Source organism: Saccostrea cucullata, unplaced genomic scaffold (genome assembly GCF_032062105.1).
Source record: "Saccostrea cucullata isolate Sc308-1 unplaced genomic scaffold, CSIRO_AGI_Scuc_v1 ctg2564, whole genome shotgun sequence".
NCBI classification, from domain to species: domain Eukaryota; kingdom Metazoa; phylum Mollusca; class Bivalvia; order Ostreida; family Ostreidae; genus Saccostrea; species Saccostrea cuccullata.
Genome location: NW_026920725.1, coordinates 68,684 through 78,565, shown reverse-complemented (window position 1 = coordinate 78,565; position 9,882 = coordinate 68,684). Strand labels below are relative to the sequence as shown.

At 34.3% G+C, this 9,882-nt stretch overlaps 1 protein-coding gene across 1 annotated transcript; it reads right to left on the bottom strand.

Annotated features, from left to right (window-relative positions):
* Positions 1-1,946: 1,946 nt before the first annotated feature.
* LOC134256316 (transmembrane protein 179B-like) lies at positions 1,947-9,337 on the bottom strand. The gene is made up of 5 exons (XM_062738974.1): positions 9,219-9,337; positions 6,558-6,757; positions 3,626-3,766; positions 2,896-2,989; positions 1,947-2,363 (listed from the first exon to the last, which is right to left on the bottom strand). Exons 1-5 carry the CDS (start codon positions 9,315-9,317, stop codon positions 2,220-2,222), a joined length of 678 nt encoding a protein of 225 aa, XP_062594958.1. The 5' UTR covers positions 9,318-9,337; the 3' UTR covers positions 1,947-2,219.
* Positions 9,338-9,882: the final 545 nt, after the last annotated feature.

Below are 9,882 nucleotides of genomic sequence, written 5' to 3'. Positions count from 1 at the left end.
TTAAATGCTCTTTATAACTTAATTGTAATGTTTTTAATGTAGTGAATAGGTTAGTTTGAATAAATTCACAAATGTTTGAAAATTTTGTTTGTTTATTTTTTTCCTCCCTCCCTCGTAGGTTTTGAACTTTAGATGTGACGTTAAACGTAGAATTAACTTTGAACAGCCTAACAATCAGTATTAAAAAATTCAGCCAGCATTTGTTTAATGATATATGACGTTTCACAAGGTCAGTTGTATCAACCATAGAATTAACTTTAATACGAAATGAAGATTTTTAACGAGTCTGATGATATTCTTGTTTCATCAACTTGTTTTTCAATAATTTACCTCGTTTTAGAAATCATACATACATAGAGCATGCTCTTGCATATCGAATAAACTGAGAGATTTATTAAATATGTATGCAGGTGATGAGGGTTACTATATTGCTGCATTAGTAACTGAGATAAGTTGACGATTGAAAAGTTAAAGTCATCACGTATACACTGTATATATCAGAAAGCTTGTATGATAGATTTCCATTAACGTCCTTTTTCAAGTAAAACTATCGAAAAATGAAACAGATGTGTCAGCTAGACTCTCTTATCTGAAGCACAGGGGTATATATCCTACTGGCATATCGAATATGGAATATGGAATATGGCACTCGAATGGAAAGAATTAAGCATTGTCAGGCGTCGGAACCGGGGGGGCTAGGGGGCGCTTAGCCCCCTCACTTTTTTTCCAAGTATAGACATTGAACATATCTTCGTAAGTTTAGCCCCCCCACTTTCCACAGATATGTCTTAGTATAGGTTAAAATTGGGTATTGGGTAAAGTGGTGGTGTTTGGAAAAAAATTTTTGTTACTGTAGTTCGAACCTACCCCCCCCCCCTCCCCCCCTCCCCACGAAATAGGATTTTCGTGTTTGGGAAATAGACATTTCCTTTTTTTTTTTTTTTTTGCTTGTCAGGTTTTTTTGGAGGTAGAAAATTTTTTTTTTTACACTTAGCGCCCCCACTTTTAATTTGCTTCCGACGCCAATGATTCTACATTACGTCGAAGATATATCTAAATGTCGAATTAAAGGTCATTTCAAGTGTCTTCTTTTTTCACGTACACAGTTTAAAATTTTAAACAAATTTTGATTCATTTGAATACAACAATAGATCTGCTTATAATGAGATATTGAGGTGCAATTCATAGACATACCCATGGGAATTCCATTAGATTGTTGGAAGACCAGGTCTCCAAAGACCACATAAATATTGTCAATCAGAAAGACAAGCATTTTTTTTTTAATGTCAGCATCAGAGTACTTGTATTTGCCCCTCGATCCTATTTAACTGTTTGATCCTGGCACATCGGGTTTCCCAGAACAAAACATGGATCGACTTTGCCATTACAATCATAAGGAAGGCGGAATTATTAAGTGAGCTAAGTGCTCACAGTACCTCTGGTTTATCTTTTATTTTTTGTCAAGTGCTTTACCAAAAGACCTATCAGGTTACCGGAGATTGAGCCCGTCTACGAATGCTACATATGATAATGATCTCGAACTCATTATAACGACCGCAGAATGAAATATATGGAGATAAAGAACAGTTTTCAAGCTAATAAGTCCATTAAACAATACAAAATTGGAGCAAAGCAAAACGTAAATTAAAACATTAGAGGTGGAATCACGTGCCATGGGAGAGTGAGCATCCCCTACCGATAGGTCACATCTGCCTTGTGCTCCTTGTCAGGTTCGAGAAATAACGGAAAAATCCTTGCAAAATAAAACATCAAAACACAACTGGTATTAAGAAATAAGCACTGCCTCTCAAATCTCGGGTTTACATACAAAATATATTGTGTTTCTATTTTAAGATTTTTTTTATCATTTCTAACCAAAAAAAAAAAATATATTAATTTGTGCAATTGGCAAAATATGTAAAGATTATGAGATATAAAAAAAACGAGAAGTTTCCCTTCCCTTTATATGTGTAAATGCAAAAACATAACATTGAAAAAAAATCTACAGAAATACTTTACAAACATAAAATTTTAAGATATTTTAAAATGAATGCACTTGAAAATTCATTCACATCAGGAATTTTATAAAATGTTAGATGTCTTCAGCTGTATATAATATACACAATGAGTATCTCACAGTATGCCATCGATGAATGGTTACAAATGAAAATTATGTCTGATGACGTTGTATTACGTAGTATTATGACGTGGTTTCTTCGCTATGCCGTTGGTTCTATGCTGGCTATATTTGTCATATCTGATGGCGCACTTGCTTGTGTCCTCAGACGTCTATTGAGAGCAAACCGGACTATTCCAGAAATAACCAGTGCTAACCAGCCAAGGGTACAAATCCATGAGGCAGTCTGTGAAACGAGAGTATGAAATATATGGAGATAACGAACGATATATAACCTCAAAAGTCCATTAAACAAAACAAATAGGAGCAGAGCAAACACGGACCTCTAAAACATCAGAGGTGGGATCAGGTGCCATGGAGGAGTGAGAATCCCCTGCTGACCGGTCACACCCGCTGTGTGCTTCTTGCCATGTTCGGGAAATAACGGAAAAATCCATTGTCAAATCAGTGTGTAAATAATGGTCCAACAATTGGTTTGAAAAACGTCAGTCAGCAATCGGCTCATTGATAATTGTATATATTGCTGACAAGGTCTTTGTAACGACCACTGATATTCTTGTTTCACAACCTTGTTTGACAACAATTTACCTCCTTTTACCTGTGTAACATTTATATAGGCGTAGAACTTACCTGTGTAACATTTATATAGGTGTAGAACTTACCTGTGTAACATTTATATTGGTGTAGAACTTACCTGTGTAACATTTATACAGGTGTAAAACTTACCCGTGTAACATTTATACAGGTGTAGACCGTACCTGTGTTACGTTTATATAGGTGTAGAAATGTCCTGTAGAGCTGATCTTTTTTGTTGACTGGTTCACCAGTTTCTGCTTCTCTGCCTTTACACAACTTTAAAGAAATATAAAACAATATATTATCTCTAAAATATTTTAAAATCGAAAATATATACACATAATTTTCATATATACTATTTGTTTTAATTTTTGTTTTCTAAAAAGTAGTAAGTTATTGGCAAATATGTTGATATTACAATAATATTAGCAGTTTAAAGTCATCATTTCCTAATAAGGTTCTATGGTCGAAAAAATAATGTTGTCATCGAACACAATCTACCATTAAGTCAAATAGTCACTGAAGTTTTTCATACTGTACTAATTGTGAGGTCATTTTTCCTTGGATTCTTCCTGAATTACCTTGGATTTTCCCTTTAATTCCCGATCATGATAAGAAGCAAACGGCGGGTGTTACCGGTCGGCAGGGGATGCTCACTCCTCAATGGCACCTGATCCAATCTCTGATGTTTTAGAGATACCCTATTTGCAATGCTCCCGATTTGTATTGTTTAATGGACTTTTGAGCTTGAATATAGTTCGTTATCTTTACAAATATCATGAATTATTAGATTAATTATCAAAAAATAAAATGTTCAATGTTATCATAACGCATGTTATATATAATATATGTTATTTTTCTGGGAGCAGCATAGCATATGGAATATATATTTTGATATTACCTTGTTCTTACCTGGAATAGTACTTATATTGTCCTCCAGTCAATGAGTCGCAGATCCCTTTAAATCCAACGCTAACCATACACGAGGCGACAAACATAACAGCAGTCACCAGGGAGTTCATCATAATAAACGGCATAACCCACATCTGGGATCTGTAAACGGAATATAGACATGTGCATGAAAAATACAGGGCCATTATACAACATGATGAACGGAATAGCGCACATCTGGGATCTGAAAACGGAATCTATGTACAGGGCCATAATACAACATGATTAACGGAATAGCCCACATCTGGGATCTGAAAACGGAATCTATGTATAGGGCCATTATACAAAATGATGAACGGAATAGCCCACATCTGGGATCTGAAAACGGAATCTATGTATAGGGCCATTATACAACATGATGAACGGAATAGCCCACATCTGGGATCTGAAAACGGAATCTATGTATAGGGCCATTATACAACATGATGAACGGAATAGCCCACATCTGGGATCTGAAAACGGAATATATGTATAGGGCCATATGCAACATGATGAACGGAATAGCCACATCTGGGATCTGAAAACGGAATATATGTATAGGGCCATATGCAACATGATGAACGGAATAGCCCACATCTGGGATCTGAAAACGGAATACATGTATATGTATAGGGCCATATGCAACATGATGAACGGAATAGCCCACATCTGGGATCTGAAAACGGAATCTATGTATAGGGCCATTATACAACATGATGAACGGAATAGCCCACATCTGGGATCTGAAAACGGAATATACGTATAGGGCCATATGCAACATGATGAACGGAATAGCCCACATCTGGGATCTGAAAACGGAATATATGTATAGGGCCATATGCAACATGATGAACGGAATAGCCCACATCTGGGGTCTACAAATGGAGAGCAAAGAAACACCCCTAAACGCAAAAACGTTATGATACGATACCATGAAGGAGTAAGCATCCCCAGTCAATCAGTAACACACAACGTGTGCCCTTTGTCATGATCGGGCAACGGAAAAAATCTGTAAAAATAATGCCCTAACAATTCTTATGGAAAACGTCAGTCAACATTTGACCTGATAAAAGATTGTATATACTTACACGTTCATTGTATGAACTATAGAAATGGAAATGTTGACGTCAAAAGAGACTGTTAAAATCCTTAACGTTGGTTCATCAATAGGCTTGATTGTCAATAGCTTCCCTTATTTTAGATATTGTTAAGAACATTCCTTTTTGTATTGAATCAACTGAGATATATAAACAAACTTCATATACAAGTGATAAGGGTATATTTCTGCATTGATATGTAAGGGAAGTTGACGATTGAAAAATTGATGTAGTCAAATCTCATATAGCGTAGTTTTTGGATAACCATTAATGAAAACATTTTTTCAAATAAAATTTCTAATTATGAAACAGACGTGTCAGCATACATGTTAACTCTCCCGATTTAGGCGGGAGTCTACCGCTTTTTCACTCCATCTCTCGCCTACCGATTTAATTCAGAAATCTACCGCTTTTCTACAAAAGCTGCGTCGAAAGTATTTTTAGTTCGCTTGGGTATCCATTTTTGAAGCCACTCTCATGAAATCTCGCTAGATATCGCGTGATTTGACTCGGAATCATACAAACTTTTTTTTGTACATAGATTTCAAGCACGGATTTGACAACGACAACAACACAAGACTACCAGTGATTACATTAGTTACGATAAATTAATCAACATCCCTGCCATAAAAAAGGAGATACAGCTTTTAAGAATAAGATGAAAACATTTGACATCGTTTTTAAAAGCACAGAAGCTCACAACTTTATCAATAAAGTCACTAGAAATCACTCGATTCACCAAGCCATGTGGCACATCTCTACTTTCGTTTTCGATCATCGCGGGAAATCTGATTTATATAACGAAAGATACGAACTTGTTTTAGATCTAGATTAAACCATGCCATCATTTGTTTTCTTTAAAAACTGAATGAACATTCAGAATTATTGCTTCTAGGCTATTTCAGCAAAGATCACTCTTCAAAAGGCTAAGTAAAGCAGCCAATCCAAGCAAAATGATGAGCATGAAAAATATTTGAATTTGTACAATTTATGTCAAACTTAAGGTGTTTCTGTCTTCTTTTTTGCTGTTGATATTTAAGATTAATTAGTGTAGGTACCTGATTTCTTTAAGGCTTATAATATACATGTATATTACATGAAAGATATCGATAATCCAAGCGTTAAACAACACGCGCGCAATGCTACCACTTTTGAGGTCTCAATCTCCCTCTTTTTCATCGCAATAGGTTAACATGTATGGTGTCAGCCTCTGTGGGATCTTTGATTTCAAGCACACTAGTATATATCTTTCTTTTATAGTACATCGTCGATATTTCTGTGAAATCACTTATTATCTTTAAATTAAATGTTGGGGTTTAATTTCATTTTTCACAGATACCCCGGTAATAAGTACCGTACTCGGCAATTCTTCATGCTCGAAATAAATCCCTACAAACCAATATTTTCTCAAACCATGAAAATTTGACCGAACGAAAATATGTGATTTTACAGTATCAAAATGTCGAGTTGAATGCTACAACAAGTTGAATCATATTAAATCAAAAATAGGTCTTCTGGTTACGGGACACAAATGGAAATTCCAACAGACCTAGTCTCAGAAAACCACATGGATATTGCCAGTCAGAAACTCAAGCAGAGTATTTGTGTGTACAATCAGAATGTTTTTTAGCAAAACAATTTTACAAACATCTAACTCACAAATGGAAACCTAAAGCTCTCTTTGGCGATGGTGGTACGAGCAACTTCATTATTCCTTTATAAAATGTTTATATTTAAAATGTTTATGTTCATTTCTTTGCACATCTTTACATTAGAAAAGAAAACATTTGGCGCATATAAATTTGTACTAGACTCACGCTATGGACGGGTCCTTCTGGGATTTATAAATAGCGTAGGTGTTGTAAACACCCATTCCTAGGGCGTAGAAGATACATACAAACACACCAACATAGATGGGGACGTCACAGTTGGATTTCTTGCTGTATAACAGCGTATAGTACGTGGAGTTGTAAGGTTTGAGGGAGGCGTATAGCAGGCACCCTCCAGAATTCTCAATCTGTAAAAAATAAAATAAATTAAAGATAAACGGTTTGATGGAAGCTTGATGAAAATATAATATGAATTAATATATAACAAAGAGTTTTTCAATCATTCTAAAGAATATATGTAATAGGGACTATGCTGTGTTTCTATGTCTCTATTTGGCGGTTCTAGATCTCGTTTGTTATTATCTGAACATATTTGTTTTGTGTTTGTTTGTTCTGTAGTTTTCTTTTTAATGCATTATTTTTTTGTGTTTTATTTCCATATAAGAAATGAATTGATATAAAAATTATACACTAGTCAGTATAATCTTGATGTTGCAGTTATATTTTGTAAACCGCGAAGAGTGACCGTACGAAAGAAAGTAATTTTCATCCCATCAAATACCGCGTTATAACCGGAAATAAGTTATAATCGTGTTTTTCAAAGATAGATTAAGGAATTCTTTTTATATATTGAAGAACAAAAAAAATTAAAATAGCACACAGAAGTATGGAACAATACGGAAAAAAATGTGAACGGAAGGAAAAGAATATAAAAAAGGCCAGATACTAAAGGGCTAATCTTTAGATCTGAAATTGGTGCGGAGCTGGAAGACATTCTGGAACGAGGAAGGATGGATATCAGAGAGAAAAAATGAAAAATAAGGACATAAAATGTTGTTTTCAAGTCAGTGCACCCTCTGACCTATGCACAGACACCTGACGCTACATAATTTTCTTCGTCAGCGTGGCACTGTGGTTAGAGCGTCTGCACTTAAGTTTTTGAGTGGGGAGTTGATCCTACCGTCGCGGGTTCGAATCCCATTGTTGGACGAGGATTCCTTCGGATGAAACCGTAAAACTGATATTCCGTATCGCAGTAGATCGATCGTTGCTCAAAAGCCCCGAGTGTCTACAATAGGACAAGCTCTCCGTCGGCAAATGGTGGAGTCTCCATATGATTGAACGAAAATCGAGAGGGACGTTAAACAACAAACAAACAAATATTTTTTTAAAACAATCAAACTTTTGAACAATTTGAAATCTTGAGATCAACCGCTAAAGAGCTAACGACTTTTCAACTTTATGCACAACCATTTCCCTTGATAAGTTAAAGTCCAGGCTTTTTGATATCATTGACAGCTGCTTTTTCGATACAAATGGAAATCATCAATTTATTTACCTTGTTATTGGTCATTTGAAAATAATTTTGTTAATAAACATCCTGATTGTACACTCAAGTCCTCTGAAGTTGACATCAAACAGATGCTTGAGTTTTTGACTGACAATATCTATGTGGGTTTTGGAGACCAGGTATTCCAACAATCTATTGGAATTCCCATGAGTTTCCGATGATGACAACTAGCAGAAGGCAGGTGTGGCCGGTCAGCAGGAGATGCTCACTCCTCCATGGCACCTGATCCGACCTCTGATGTTATGGAGGTATGTGTTTGCCCTGTTCCTATTTTGTATTGTTTTATGGACTTACGATCTTAAATACTGTTTGTTATCTTCTTGTGTTTTATTACATTAACGAAAAAAAAGATGAATATAATTTAATGAAAAGTGCTTAGTAAATTAATCATGTTATACTAACAAGCAAACACTTATATTCAATTTCTTTACATACATGTATTTATATTTTCTGTTGTTTTTTTTTCCATAGTTTGAAACTTTTAAAGGTATAATTATTATTTATGCATCATGTTTTTCTTTTCATTTCTTGCACCCTAAAATTTACACACATAAATGTTATGTATTTAATCTTATAATGTATGTATTAATATGTGTATTTGTTATATACAAACAGAGCAACGTATTTATTTTCATATATTTACATCCACTGAATATTTTCTTCTTTATTTCTTAAGAAAACCCATTGCGTTCATCCCTGCATAAACTACATTAGGCATATCACCTGTACAGATTTCTTGATCAGTGGCCGTTCCATCAATGAAACGTACAAAGACGTTCGCATCATTAACACAATAATTAAAATTTTTAATCCTACTTAAAATGATAATTTAAACAGATATAAATATAAACAATAAAATGTCTTTCTTTGTTTGTTGTTACTGGAATGAACGGTCGCAGCTATTGCAGAAAAAATTTACATAACCCGCTTACGCGGGTTATGTATTTTTTCTGCAACAGCTGCTTCCGTTCATTCCAGTAACAACAAACAAAGAAAGACATTTTATTGTTTAAATGAACTACATATAAGAATTCATTTGTCAGTATAAAAATTGAATGCAAAAAAACTCCTAAAACAACAACAGATTTATACAGTCTAACTTAATTTTTATAACCATGTAAAATTCATTAAGATGACTGTTACAGCCTGTTGATTGAACAAGTATCTCAGTTTCAAATTTCAAGTATGTGTGTTTGCATAACTTGCGTTTTTTAATCAGTTGAACGTTATTTAAAGTTTTTCTCAAATTCATATGCCTACATATATGTACATTTTACTGATCTAAATTGTTTACTCACGCCTGTTACCCCCAGTGGTATTGATATTGCAAATCCACAAACAAAAATAAAGAAATAAAGTAGTGTGTTTACAAACAACTGAACGTCAAACACAGCCATAGCACTCTAATCAGAAAATACTCATAACTCATGCATATAAGGGGGCGTATCCATGTGGAATATACAAGATTACGCAATGTCGAGCCCGACGATATTTAAAGCGTATAACTTTCATTATCAATACCTTTGAGAAAGATAAATCAAATACCTGAATTGACTACTTAAATGTTCATTACAAGAGTTTGTTCTACACAAGTATTTAACTAATCATAAATATAAATCTAGGGTTATATATATTGTGTAAGTGCAGATTTAGTGCGATCTTCGTTAGATACCTTGGATGTTTAATCTGTTTAATAATATACGGCTATGTAAACAATGTATTTATAACCACAGTGATAAAATATACAAATAACGCAAAATGTTAAAAATAAATACATTTGTAAATATAAAAGGTATATTTGAATGTAAATTAATACATGTCCAGTGATCAAAAGCATCATTCAAAAAAGAAAGGATATACTAGTTTGCAAACTATCATGTAAACTTATCTGAGATGTACAAGATAAAGATATTAACAAAAAGCGATCAATCTTAAAACATTTTTGAAATACGCAAAAATGAA

What these genes read in the sequence shown, in the direction of transcription:
- LOC134256316 (XM_062738974.1), bottom strand. Translation starts at nt 9,317, where the DNA reads ATGGCTGTGTTTGACGTTCAGTTGTTTGTAAACACACTACTTTATTTC. An exon ending in CAGAAGGACCCGTCCATAGC is followed by an intron (nt 3,767 to 6,557) that starts GTGAGTCTAGTA and finishes TTCCGTTTACAG; the next exon opens with ATCCCAGATGTGGGTTATGC. An exon ending in CCTATATAAACGTAACACAG is followed by an intron (nt 2,364 to 2,895) that starts GTACGGTCTACA and finishes CTCGTTTCACAG; the next exon opens with ACTGCCTCATGGATTTGTAC.